The sequence below is a fragment of the Solanum verrucosum genome, unplaced genomic scaffold, assembly GCF_900185275.1.
Source record: "Solanum verrucosum unplaced genomic scaffold, falcon-dt-bn FXZP01000032.1, whole genome shotgun sequence".
NCBI lineage: Eukaryota > Viridiplantae > Streptophyta > Magnoliopsida > Solanales > Solanaceae > Solanum > Solanum verrucosum.
Window position 1 is genome coordinate 2154711 of NW_026020569.1, and position 12871 is coordinate 2167581.

The following is a 12871-nucleotide window of genomic DNA, read 5'->3' on the forward strand; positions in this document are numbered from 1 at the left end:
AATAAATAGTTTAGATAGAAATGTTGAAATTGATATTTAGTTAATTGATAATAAGGCACTTTTCGATTAAAATGACCAAAATGTCCCTAAAACGGTTAAATTGATAATAAGTCACTTTGCATGAAAAATAAATAAAAATTTGCTTAGCAAATGCAAGAGTAACATTAATCGGGTCGGGAATTCATCTGCTTCCAGGGCTTTCCTCCTCCACACCTCATCATTAATCCCTTCCATGACATGATAACTTCTCTTTGTGAAAATTGAGTAATATGATTGTTCGTGACAAAATCATGCCTATGGCTGGTGAGGAAGGTGTTGTCACATTTGGCGGCATTGCCATACTTCAAGGTTGATTAAGCGCTTTTCATGTTGTTATCTGTTTTTTTGCTTCAGAGTGATTGACAATGTGCCCATATGCTGCAAGGATCTTTACAATGTTGAGCTTCATCTCTCATTCTTGCGCTTGCATGGGCAAGCCAATGACTTTAAAATTCAGTACAGCAGCTTAGTCCGTACTTTTTTGTTGCCAAAGTTGTTCCCCATTTAGCACCTTTATCTATGTTTTAGTTATGCCTACCCTTTTGAAAACGTCTTCATTGAACTTTTAGGCTATTGTATAATTGAAACTGACTTCTCTGCTTTTGCAGAATAATCAACCACACACTTTAGTAGTTATCATCCTTCGATTAGGAAAGGCCAAACTTTGTATCCCCGCATTGTATTTGCAGGTATTGATTGATGACGACGTACATTCTATTTTTGGTATTTACCTGCTGCTTTTTTGTCTTACCAGTTTGAGGACAACGTGGTAGACCTTTTGCTGGCTTTAAGTGAAGGTCTTTTAAATATGAAATACAAGGAGAGCCTGTTAATGAGTTACAAGGTAATTAGTTTTTTTTTTTGCGTTTATAGTCATTTGGATTTGCATCAACTGTGAAAAAAGAAATGCAAGCTCATTGTATTCACGTGTTCAGTGTTGTTTACTTATTAGCTTTTAATATGACTTATGAACCAGGGTTTTATCCATGACATCTTTACTCAAATTTTACGCGGCTTGTCTGGTTCCTAAGTCACTAAACCAGGGATGTTCCGAAGCAGTCAATATGCGGTGGAGTCCTCACTGCAGGCTGAAGTTGGACTCATGTATCCTGCTTATACTGCATGAGGAGGTATATTCACGTTGCTGTAAAGCTCAAAATCTTGTGAGTATCATCTTCATTCTTGAAAGTCTGACCTATTTCATTATGCAATTAGATTGATTATGTGGAGTTTGAGAGGCACGCTGTGGGCACGGCTAACATGCATTACTTTGATCTTCTCGTCAGACTGAAAACTGAACAAGAACATTTTTTCCAGAGCATCCAGAGAAATGAGTGCCACAATTTTTTTATTTCATCAGGTTTGCTTTACTTTTAAGCCTTCTTCACTCTCAATTTGGGTTTAACAAGTCTGCTTAGTCTTTCTGACATAATCATTGAGTAATGCAGTGGAAAGGGTCTGAAAATAATGAAGCTCGGGCTACAGAAGTTGTTCCTGTTTTGCCCGATGATGACGATGATGCTGTTGATCCACATCTTGAGCGTATTAAGAATGAAGCAGGTGGGGATGACAGTGATGAAGAGGTAACCATGCCTATTTGTAATTTCATCGTCTTCAACTCCATGGTCATCTTTCTCTAAGTCATCCTCTGAGTGTCTTGCTGGATTCTAGTATCTTTGCTTACCCTTTGTGTTGTCGGAAGTTCTTGAAATGCCATCTGACATTCATAACCTTTTCAGGATGAAGATTTTGTCCTCAATAAGGATGATGGAGGGTCTCCTACTGACGATTCTGGAGGGGATGAATCTGATGCCAGTGGTAGTGGTGGTTAGGAGGAGGTATAACTGCCCTTTCATGTTTATATATTTTCAAGCTCTAGTTTACAAATTGAAAAATTATGAGCTGCCAATCATGTATGGTGGCTTCAGAAATCTGCAAAGAAGAAGCCAAAAAAGGAGGCTACTGTGTCAAAGCCATCTACAAGCAGGAAAAAGGCCGATGGTGATGCATCGAAGAAGAAAAAACAGAAAAAGAAGAAGGATCCAAATCCTCCGAAGAAGGCAATTAGTGCTTTCATGTACTTCTTGCAGAGTAAAAGGGAGGTAGGTATTCTGTTACATGATTTCCTTCTTAGTAAACCAATGACTTCTCCTGCGTTCTGTGGTCTGAATATAATGTTTATTTTGAAGGAAACAAAGTCTTCTTTCCTAATCAGAAGAATAAAACTAAGTAGCTAATGCAGCGTTTCTAAGTCTAGCTTTCCTCATATGAATGTATTTGGAGTCCGGGCTACCAAAAGTCCAAAACCACTAATCCATGCATCATCATGTTATTAACAACAAGAAAATTTAGTCCATCATCAAACTGATAAAATCGTACTCTAACTTAAAAGTTCTAGAGCCCATAATCCCATTCTAGTATCCCTTTATTTATAAATCTTGAAATAATTGAGTTCCTTGAACCGGTACCTTTCATGGGCATTTCATCTAAACGAAGGCATTCTGGGTAGTAAATTTACAAAGACTGAAAGGCATGGATGGATAAGAACCAAGATAGACATAGCCTTCCGTTCTACAAGTGAAAGGGGATTGTTCCTAGTGCAGGGTTGACTGAGAGACTTAGTGGCCTTACAGAGTAGAGTGCTTGGAGGTGGAAGAGAAAATAGGGACCACATAGGTGATTAATAAGATGGGTGGTCTCCTTGTGATGCTTGGGCAATCCCTCCTCCCTTTGAGCTTAGGTGTCAGTTTGGCCGAAGGCCTAAATTTAACAAAGTTTATTATAATTAGTCTGGTTTGTTGGAAATTACAACCACATGCTGTTACTGTATTAACCAGCTTCTTTTTTGAGTTGGTGTGCTTTTTTTGCTTTGAGTTACCTTTTGAGTCTCATGATGGTTGTAATGTTCCATTCACTTCCCTTCCCTTTATTTTTGTAGAATGTGAAGAAAAGTAATTCTGGAATCGCCTTCTATGAAGTTGGGAGGATTATTGGAGAGAGATGGAATAAGCTGTCAGTTTGGTTATTTTTGTGGCATTCTGTTATTTATCTTATTTGTTTCATTATTTTATATTTAAGGGTGGTTGGTACAATGCTCGTCATGTTTGTTACAGTCTATTACTCCCTCCGTCCACTTTTGTCTTGTTGCGCTTTTTGATAGTCAATTTGACTAATTTTCAAAGTTAGTACTATAAATTGCAATTTTTTGCATATCAATATTTCATCATAAAATGTTAGTCAAAGTTCTTATAGTTTGACTCTAAAAAAGGAAACCATGACAATTAAAAATGGACGGAGGTAGTATGTTTTTTTTTTTCTTTAGTTATCTTATATCTAAGAGCAGCTGATACATTTATTGCCTCACTTGCTGGATTAATGATTTTGCAGCTGAGGAGAAAAAACCCTTTGAGGCCATGGCCAAGGCAGATAAGAAGTGCTACAGCGAACAGATCAGTGATTACAGGAACCTTCAGCCGACTGCCATGGATTCAGGGAGTGAATCTGGGTGTTTTTAAGTGCAAAATCATTCAGATTGAGTGTGGGAACTTAGAAGGTCCACGTGCCTAATCAGCAATTGTTGTTCGTAGCTGAAAGTCCTTGCTGCTAACGTTTATGTGAAGCTCAAGTTTTGGGGCAGATGAGAAAATAGGTTTCTTGAGGTACTTTTAATCAACAGCATAACTAATATAATCCTGACATTCTGGAGTATTTCTAAATATCCCTCAGCATAATCTAGGCGCTACGTAAATTCTCCTTAACCTGTGTTTTCACTTTTCAGGATATAAAAAGTTTAGTTTTATAATTTGGCGTGCTTTTTACCAGAGGTGTATCTAGGATTTGTGTTTCGGAAGAAATGGAGAGGCTAACAACAATTGTTTAACTGTTATAAGCCATTTAACAATTAGTAAGCAATATACAATCTTTTTACATTTTTGTACCATTAGCAGGTTGATAATTGCGAATCAACAAAGTTATAGTTTTTTTTATCATTACTTTACAGATGAAGATAGTAATTGCTTTCAACTAGCTCTCCCTAGAATCCCTCCTCCCTTTTAAAGCAGATGCTAGTTTTAGGGAAAAACGAGTAATATCCATCCCAGATAGAAGAAAATATGAAATAACATTGACACAGTTGTATAGCTTGGTATGAATTTGCATCTTTTTGATTTCATTGTTCTTTTGTAGTCCTTAACAATTCAAAATTACAAAGAATTTTGATACAATAAATGTATACAAAGTTAGTTTAAGGATATATGATGAGAATGAGTTTGCTTTGGTGATAATATGTATAGGACAATAACTGTCTAACAAGCTTCTCCTGGCTTGCAATTTAGTGCCCCTGAAAATCTTGTAATCCAAGTGACTTGATCCCCTGAGGCTGATACAATCCCATCAAAAAGCTCAGTGTGTTTCTTGGTCCAATCTGGATCTCCAGATTCAACAAAGAATGCTCCATTCATGAATAGATCACCTTGTGATCTCCATGACCATTGTTTCCACACTGATTCTGGGGAATAGTCCCTCTTTGTTACCTCTTTCTTGAACATGTCAGGAGGAGCAATGAAACGATTACCTTGACTAATAATAGTGGGATGTTGGCTACCACCAATAGCATACATATTCCAATGTGTGTAGTCATTGTTAACCACATGAATAAAACCCCATCTGCACCTTGGCATTCTCTGTATCAATCTCTTCCCAAAATGATTATAAGCCACAGTAATTTGCATCCTTTGATCAATTGAAGAACTGTCACTTGCACCAAAAAGCATCACCTCATTATGATCAGTGAAATGGCTATTCGATATGGTAACAGCAGTGGATCCCTCCACAGCATCAACAAGCCCATCATAACAACTCCACATTGACACATGATCCACCCATATATTCGACGAACCAAATATAGAAATACCATCTCCGTCGCTCTGTGTCCGTTGTCCAATGTGGTCCATCGCGTCTCTGATCATTCCACCACTGCCCACCACAATATCATGAATTCGGAGACCGTGGATAATCACGTTCTTCACATACTGGAGCATGAAACCTGTCCAGACATAATATATAATATAAGATTTCACGTTTTTCTTTTATAAATATTTAATTGCAAACTCAATAAATACCTGCTCCATTAGCAATGTGAACGTTAACTCCGCGGCCATCAATGGTCTTATCGCTTTGCACTATGAGTTCCTGGTGTAGCCTAATGGTCATGCTTTTAGCAAATATGATCCATAATGGCTCCTTTTGAATGACACCATAACGGAGGGTTCCCGGATTAGGGTCGCTAGTGTCGTCGGAAGAATCCGTGACGACGTAGATCTCGCCGGCTTTTCCGCCGGTGGTCCCTTTTGCAAATCCCATTGCACAATCAGCTAATCTTTTCCGATTGTCGGCCCAATTAGGTTGGCATCTCCAGCACCTATCAATTGGGTTGGTGACTAAGCAAGGCCCATTGTATTTTTTCCCGCCTCCTTTTAACTCCCTCCTTGTTCCATTTATTGCCAGCTTCGCTTCCTTGATTTCCTTTAAGGCCCTGTTTTATAGTGTTTTAAATTAGAAAGGTCACCATTAAAGTCAAGAAATTAAATTGTTAGCCAGTTTTAGTGAGCGTTTGATTGTGAATTTTGTGTAAAATATAGCTTTAAAGTTGAAGCTGTTCTTGAATTTTTCTAAGTTGTTTGAAGTGAAAATAGGTTTATGTTGTTTTTCAAATACTTTTCTCGAGTTGAGTTCCAAAATAATATAATCAAATGTGATTATTCAAGTTCAATTATGAAAAAAGTGAAGTATTCATGGCCAAACACCTTGGCGCTAATCCTAAGAAAATAATGAAAGCGTTTGAAGTGCGAGAAGCAAGCGTTCTTCGGGATTTCTTAATCTTTTAATATTAAATAAGATGATAAAATATAGATGAAAGAAAAAATGTTTTTACTCTCAATGGATAACTGAAGATATATTTGTAAAATTTAGGGGAAAGAAAGTTGTAGAAAAAAAAAACAGTAAAAAATTGAAGCACAGACCAAAAATATCTTTTATGTGTAAATGTCACCTAATTAAAATACTATATTTGCGAGGCTTACAAGGATCAAAAACATTTTAAAAAGAGAAAATAGATTGGGAGGAAATTAATTAACGTACTGTCCAGTTTGCTTAGCAAATGCAAGGGTGACATTGATCGGGTCGGGCTTGTAAGCCTTTATGGCCCATTCATCTGCTTCCTGGGCTCTCCTCCTCCACACCTCATCAAACTCACCAATGTGACCATTTATTGCCAAAAATGTGGAAAATAGTAACAGAGACAAATATACCAGCTTAGTTCCTCTCATTTAAAGATTTTATGATAATTTAACTAGTTTAAGTTTGTATGTTTTTTTCTAAAAAAATGAAAGAAGGTCTTAATTGGGTCAAACCCTTTGGCTTTTTAGAGGTGAGACCCTCTTTGTTGTAGCCTAAAAAAGCAACAACGTAAAGAGATGTGTTTTTTGTTGATGGAAAAATGTAGTTTAAATACTAAATAAATGCTAATAGACAAATAGCGTAAAATGCGCATAGCCATTATCTTTCAAAGGCAAATAACTTATACAAGTGCATGGCTGGTTAATTAAAAACTTAAGGTCCAAAAATGCCCGAAGATTAATTCTTCCACTAAAAACATTAATTAGTTGGTTGATAGTCTTTATATACGTATAAATCATGCATTAGACGTAGATGAAAAACTACATATATATATATGGTCTTAAAAATGAAGAAGGGGATAAGGATGTAGTTAGGGCATTTCAAGAGTTGTAGAAATTTTGAGAATTTTATTGAAGGTGCATAAATATTGCGGAGGTTACATACTTACTATTCTAGACAATCATATCTGATTTGTTGACAATAACTTTGGAGAAATCAAACTTTCTGTATAAACAAAACCATCTTGAATGCTACTTGCATGTATATAATGATCACAATGAAGAGGCCATATTCGATTGTTTGATTCAAGTGATACATTATGCGTCCTATATACCATTCCATCCCAACAAAAGTAGCTAAGTAGCACTTCATTAACTGAAAACCTATATATTGGTATGATAACATAATCTCGAACAATCTTATAACTAATTGGTATTGTGAACCATTTCGTCCAAGATTCTTTAACACCATAGTCTTTCAGTACCCATATATCAAAATTTTCATGCTTATGATAAAGAGAGAGTTTTCCTCCCAACACTGATATACCCATTTCAACGAGTCTACCCACTTCAACGAGTCTAGGGAAGGACAGAATCCCTGGCAACGGTATCTCTCCATACATCTCATTTGAGATATTAAATGAAACCACGGAATCCCTTGGGCAATGACCGATCCAGTGAAATGCTCCATGTAGAAATGCCAAACATAATTCCCTATCAGGTATTTTAGTGAAACTCATCCTATCTGAGGTTTCTTCAATTTGTCTCCAGGAACCACTTTTAAGTGCTAGAATTTCATCGGGTATTTCGTCATGCGTGTCAATCCTAAGGATTTTATAGTCATCACTAGTAGCGTCATATCCCAATCCATAAACATATTCCTCTCGTGGTGGAATTTTTACATGGCTTGGAAGTATTATTGACTCTCTTGTGGAAGGGTTCCATAACAATAATATGGATGGCTCTACTTCTTCATCATTCCAATAAATCCAAAACCCGATAAAAAATAAACCATCACAACAACAATAGACTCTACCATCAATAGGTTTACAGCTTGACGGGTAATCAAGTCGGCGTATATCCTTAACAAGTTTAGACGACGACGATAAAGAAGAAGTATACAAGTTAAAAGAATTACTGTACTTACCGTGCGGCACTTGGGTAATAAGCAGTTTTTGGGAATTTTGATTCTTGGCATGAGTATTGAGATGTTTCTTTATAAAGTAAGGTTCAGATATTAATGTATTCCAAGACTTTGAAACACACTTGAACCGAAGAAGAGACTTCACGGATAGCCTGCTAAGGATGTCTATAATTATTTCTTCGTGACTTCCCAAAAGTACAAATTGATTTAGGGTACAGAAGAAGAAAAAAACGAAGATGGAAAAAGAAAGCCTCAAATAGAGAACAATTTATAGATTTGAGAAGGCCAACAAATTAAACTGTTAGATTCCTAGATATAAAATTTGATTCCCAATAGGAGACTCGAATCGTAAGCAAACCTCACTCCAACCTGAAGGTTATGAGTTTGAGTCACCCTAAAAAAATTCTCAATAGGATTCCGCCTTCTGCAAGGACTGCTCACCATAAACCCTTGTGTTGTTTATGATAGTAGTTTAATAGAAAAACAAATTTTATTTCAAGTTCATTGATTCGCCCCTACCCCAATGTTCTTAACCCTCACCACTTGATCGCTCCCCACCCACCCACGTCACATTATATTTTATAAATTACATATAAATGTTCTTGAAACAATATATTGTTTACTTGTTTATCAAACACTAGAAAATAAAGTAAGAAAATCACTTATTTTTCAAAAAAACAAACAAAAATATTTTCTTTAAATGCTTTTCTTTTTTCAAACGAATCCACTAACTTTTATTTAATTCTTATTATTAAATTCATAAAAATATTTAATTGTGAGCCCAATAATTATGATGACTATAATAAATTCAAGGGAAATTTAAAATACATAATCTTCACAATTGGACTCCGTCTCCAACTAGGACGACTATTTGTGTTGCAATTTGTAAGGGTCTTGTACGGTAAGATGTGCAAGTCTTCTTTTTACACTATATCAAACACTTAATAATCAATTGTATACTAAGAAGGCTTGATTAAATCCATTGATTAAGAAGGCTTCTTTAACAAGCGAAAACCATTTCAAAAAGTGATCTGCATATTTTCCGGAGAGGAAAGAATGTGCTTAGCTCTAAGAATAGTTTACTTATTAAAAAGCAAAACATACAATATAAACAGTCAAACAGAACAAGTGGATTGCAATAAATATCCAGAAATTATCATCAATAGTTTCAACGTTTATGTGTGAAGCTCTACTGAAATTAACCCATAATCTTAAAAATATAACAGATTTAATGATAAGAACTTTAAAGATTAACCCGTAAAGCTTAAATCGTGGATCCAACCCACCCAACCCTGGAAAAATTTCAAATGTTAATCACATAGAGAATCAGGAAAAGTTCCATGAAGAACATTATATCAATCAATTCATTACACCCTTCACTCTTATTTTCAGATCATTTGATTTCGATATTGCTAAATAATTTGTCTTTTTAAGACGAAAGCAAATCTCCCACCCCCCACCTCCACAGAAAAAAAGAAAAAAAATTAAAAAGGAAGGAAAAGAGATTATGGTTTTTAGTAGGTGTGTCTTGGCTAGATTCCCCATATTTCAAGTGGAGAAATTCTCAAAAAAAATAATAATAATAAAGAGGCACCAGAACTTGGCCTGTGAAAATTGCATACCTATAAAAGCAAAACCCTGTAATACTTATTCCAAAACTTTGACCATATATAGCAAAAATTCTTACTTCAGAAACGTTATTTAGTCATCAAGTCAGTTACTTCTATTGCAGTTTACTTCTTTATTCTCCTAGCTTACTTTTCCAGATAACCTGGCAGCTAAAGGCTATGCAATTTCATAAATGGAAATTTAAGCAGGATTAACTTAACAGATTTTCACCCCTGAATTCAAAGTTAAAGACAAACAGTTCGAAATGTAAGGCATTTTGGTGCAGTAAAGATCACTGCATATAAAGTGCAGTGAAATACCTCTTCTTCCTAAATGAAATCTTACAAGGAAATAAAGTGCATGTGGGGCACAAAACAGGAGACAGATTAAAGCTTGTATAGCTTACTATTTTCCGTCTATTGAGATAGGTATAGGCTAACACCTAGGCCACATGAGAAATGAGCAAAAGACAAATAAGCAAAAGGGATTAACCTCATGATGAAAACTAAAACTAACTTTTTAACTAAACAAGATTAGATACCTGGCATTTGAGCATGGTAAACATCAGTAATATCAAATTTTCAGCCTAAAAAAGGTGTTTAATATGAGGGAAGACACACACACAGAAAAATCAGATTACTTTCTGCAATGTATGTGAGCCTACAAAGCCATAGGTTAGTAAATACTTTCAAATATGAAAATCAACAGATGCTGGGATAAAACTCAAAAAGATTAGTCAGAAAGCTTCAGCAGAAAGATGTAGTGGTCACTTTCCTATCATATGCCAATAAAGCAAACCAAACAGCATAAAAGGGCCTGTTTACCAAGGTTTCGACATACGAAAATCTATAAGAAATACCATGATATCCCTACGTGATGTCTACCATGTTGTGGCAGCCACTATACCTTTATATGTTGTCATGATCTTAGCCTATATCTCTGTAAGGTGGGGGAAACTCTTTTCACCAGAGCAATGCTCTGGAATCAACAAGTTTGTAGCGAAATTTTCAATACCTTTATTGTCCTTCCAAGTGATATCAGGAAGCAACCTCTACAAAGTAAACCTGAAGCTTCTATTAGCAGATTTCATTCAAAAATTTCTTGCTGTCTTTCTACTGGCAATTTTTGCCAAACTAAAGCCCAAAGGAAACCTGACTTGGATCATAACAGGTCTTTCAGTTTCCACCCTTCCAAACACCTTAATCTTGGGGATCCCGCTAATTAAGGCCATTTTTGGTGATGCGGCAGCAGAACTACTAGCGCAACTAATTGCACTACAGAGTTTAGTCTGGTACAACCTCCTCCTACTCCTGTTCGAGCTCAATGCAACAAAAGAATCTTATGTGATGTCACCATCAGAAATAGCAGGTACGTACACAGATAACAGAATAATGGTTCCTAAACGTAGAAAATCTATTTGGATGGCATCCATGTAGCAGAACCTATTTTAAGCTCTCCAATTTTAACTGTTAAGAACCAAAAAAGCAATATATTGTAAATGTGATAAGTGAAAAAAGAATCCTATTCTGGGCCCCACAAATTCCAGATTAGCCTGTATCATATGATCTTTAGATAAACTAATATGTGATATCGTGAAGCATGACAAAACTCTATTTAAGAAATGTTCCGTTTCCATTTTCAAAACTAGTCAGAATTCAAAACTAGAGGAATGAACCACAACTTGCTTCATCTCTTAAACTACATTGGTCAATCCTAAAACTTATTAATGTAGTTTGGCAGCAAAAACTCAAGAACTAAGAGGTGAACAGTCTCCAATGAAATATAAGTTTGCTTTACCAAAATGAATTGATTCATCTACTTGTGAGACACAAATACTTCCAACTCATCTAAATGAAACACACATGAAGTTTGCTGAGATAACCCCTTCAACAATGAAAAAAGTAGACAGTAGCCATAATTGGTCCCTAAAGTTCCGAATGAACCAAACTACTATACGATGCAACCATCCAGCTTGATTTTTACTTCCCTTAAGCCCCCCTCCCCACACCCCACCCCACCCCTGCCCCAAGAACAAAAAGAAAGAACAAAAAGAAAAATAGAATAGCTCACTAGAAGTTAGCAATGTGTAAGTTTTAAATAATGACCATTCCAACATGTCGACTATTTATGCAGACATCATTATGCATGCTCTTTTGTCTTAATACATAAATTTCTGCCATTTAAAGTTGAGCTTGAGGTCCCTGGAGAACCAGAACTAGAAAAGGACGGTGAGGAGGAAGCAACAGACAGACCCCCAAGGAAGAAAACAATTATGGTAATTCTTCTAACAGTTGGAAGGAAACTCATAATAAATCCTAATACACATGCAACTCTAGCCGGTATTATTTGGTCAAGCATACACTTCAGGTAATGCCTTACTAAGCCTCTCTAGAAACACAAAACCTATCTTCTACAGAAACTCCGCATTAAAAATCAATGGACTTATTTTTTTTACACAAAATGAAGTGCAGGTGGGGAGTCAATCTGCCAAAAATTGTTGAACAATCAATATCAATACTTTCAGATGGTGGACTAGGAATGGCAATGTTTAGCATAGGTACACAACAGAAAATAAGCACTCATCACACGAAGTACTAGCGAATTACTGAAAAACGAAAAATGGCCAGCTACTCATATTGCATTAATTCAACAGGTGTTTTCATGGCATCCCAAGCTAATATTATAGCATGCGGAACCAAAAAGGCAATATTAGCAATGGCACTGAAGTTTGTTCTTGGACCTGTTCTCATGGCAATCTCATCTATTGCTGTTGGACTAAGGGGACAATTGTTTAGATTGGCAATAGTACAGGTGAAACTAAATTGTTTTCTGTTGTCAATTCATGACAGATTACTCAATGCTGTACTTTCTACTGCAGGCAGCCCTTCCCCAAGGAATCGTTCCTTTTGTGTTTGCCAAGGAGTATAACATACATCCAACCATCTTAAGTACAGGGTACCAGATACAATTATCATCTCAAAACTTTTAATTCCTCCACTAAGAAAATTTTTAAGCAGATATGATTTCTGATGTGGTTTCATTCTGATCGCAGGGTAATCTTTGGCATGCTGATTGCAATACCAATTGCTTTGGCATATTATTTCTTGTTGGAAATATGAAACTCAGACATGGTCATCGCAGTTAGCAGTTATTCACAGATTCATCAGAGATACAGTTTGCTCTTCTCTAACAACATTCAACTGTAGAGGGTTACGATAAAGAAAAGGCAAAAATCTTAGTGACAGTTCTTGTATAAAAGAATAAAGGATGAACGTGTGTCAATTTATCTTACCAACTCATTTATTATATTAAAACAAGAGCAAGCAATTAGCATGCATGAATAAAATCCAATTTCAGCAATGAATAGTCTCCGAGTTCAAACATTTCAGAGAGAGAGAATGACATG

At 36.0% G+C, this 12871-nt stretch overlaps 3 protein-coding genes across 6 annotated transcripts; 2 read left to right on the forward strand and 1 right to left on the reverse strand.

The window, feature by feature from the left end:
- Nucleotides 1-269: 269 nt before the first annotated feature.
- On the forward strand, nucleotides 270-3554 carry LOC125810984 (FACT complex subunit SSRP1-like). Its single transcript, XM_049490479.1, has 10 exons — nucleotides 270-348; nucleotides 396-508; nucleotides 648-728; nucleotides 794-883; nucleotides 1488-1622; nucleotides 1779-1857; nucleotides 1942-2141; nucleotides 2978-3051; nucleotides 3153-3220; nucleotides 3427-3554. Exons 1-10 carry the CDS (start codon nucleotides 270-272, stop codon nucleotides 3552-3554), a joined length of 1047 nt encoding a protein of 348 aa, XP_049346436.1.
- Nucleotides 3555-4140: 586 nt separating this feature from the next.
- LOC125811096 (probable pectate lyase P59) lies at nucleotides 4141-6518 on the reverse strand. The gene is made up of 3 exons (XM_049490589.1): nucleotides 6178-6518; nucleotides 5160-5572; nucleotides 4141-5083 (listed from the first exon to the last, which is right to left on the reverse strand). Exons 1-3 carry the CDS (start codon nucleotides 6363-6365, stop codon nucleotides 4344-4346), a joined length of 1341 nt encoding a protein of 446 aa, XP_049346546.1. The 5' UTR covers nucleotides 6366-6518; the 3' UTR covers nucleotides 4141-4343.
- Nucleotides 6519-10080: 3562 nt separating this feature from the next.
- Nucleotides 10081-12706, forward strand: LOC125810937 (auxin efflux carrier component 8). Of its 4 annotated transcripts, none has more exons than XM_049490442.1 (6): nucleotides 10081-10869; nucleotides 11652-11832; nucleotides 11937-12022; nucleotides 12119-12276; nucleotides 12344-12420; nucleotides 12518-12706. In XM_049490442.1, exons 1-6 carry the CDS (start codon nucleotides 10326-10328, stop codon nucleotides 12582-12584), a joined length of 1113 nt encoding a protein of 370 aa, XP_049346399.1. In that variant the 5' UTR covers nucleotides 10081-10325; the 3' UTR covers nucleotides 12585-12706. The 4 variants fall into 4 exon arrangements, with proteins under 4 accessions (XP_049346399.1, XP_049346396.1, XP_049346398.1 ...); XM_049490439.1 differs by having other exon boundaries at nucleotides 10081-10833; XM_049490441.1 differs by lacking the exon at nucleotides 12518-12706 and having other exon boundaries at nucleotides 10081-10833; nucleotides 12344-12511.
- Nucleotides 12707-12871: the final 165 nt, after the last annotated feature.

Bases quoted from the DNA above. Each gene is read 5' to 3' on its own strand.
- LOC125810984 (XM_049490479.1), top strand. From the start codon at position 270: ATGATTGTTCGTGACAAAATCATGCCTATGGCTGGTGAGGAAGGTGTT. The intron at 509-647 runs GTCCGTACTTTT...CTGCTTTTGCAG, and splicing joins AAATTCAGTACAGCAGCTTA to AATAATCAACCACACACTTT. The intron at 2,142-2,977 runs GTAGGTATTCTG...TTATTTTTGTAG, and splicing joins TCTTGCAGAGTAAAAGGGAG to AATGTGAAGAAAAGTAATTC.
- LOC125811096 (XM_049490589.1), bottom strand. From the start codon at position 6,365: ATGAGAGGAACTAAGCTGGTATATTTGTCTCTGTTACTATTTTCCACA. The intron at 5,573-6,177 runs GTACGTTAATTA...ACTATAAAACAG, and splicing joins TTTGCTAAGCAAACTGGACA to GGCCTTAAAGGAAATCAAGG. The intron at 5,084-5,159 runs GTATTTATTGAG...ATGTCTGGACAG, and splicing joins TCACATTGCTAATGGAGCAG to GTTTCATGCTCCAGTATGTG.
- LOC125810937 (XM_049490442.1), top strand. From the start codon at position 10,326: ATGATATCCCTACGTGATGTCTACCATGTTGTGGCAGCCACTATACCT. The intron at 11,833-11,936 runs GTAATGCCTTAC...AATGAAGTGCAG, and splicing joins TGGTCAAGCATACACTTCAG to GTGGGGAGTCAATCTGCCAA. The intron at 12,421-12,517 runs GTACCAGATACA...TTCTGATCGCAG, and splicing joins CCAACCATCTTAAGTACAGG to GGTAATCTTTGGCATGCTGA.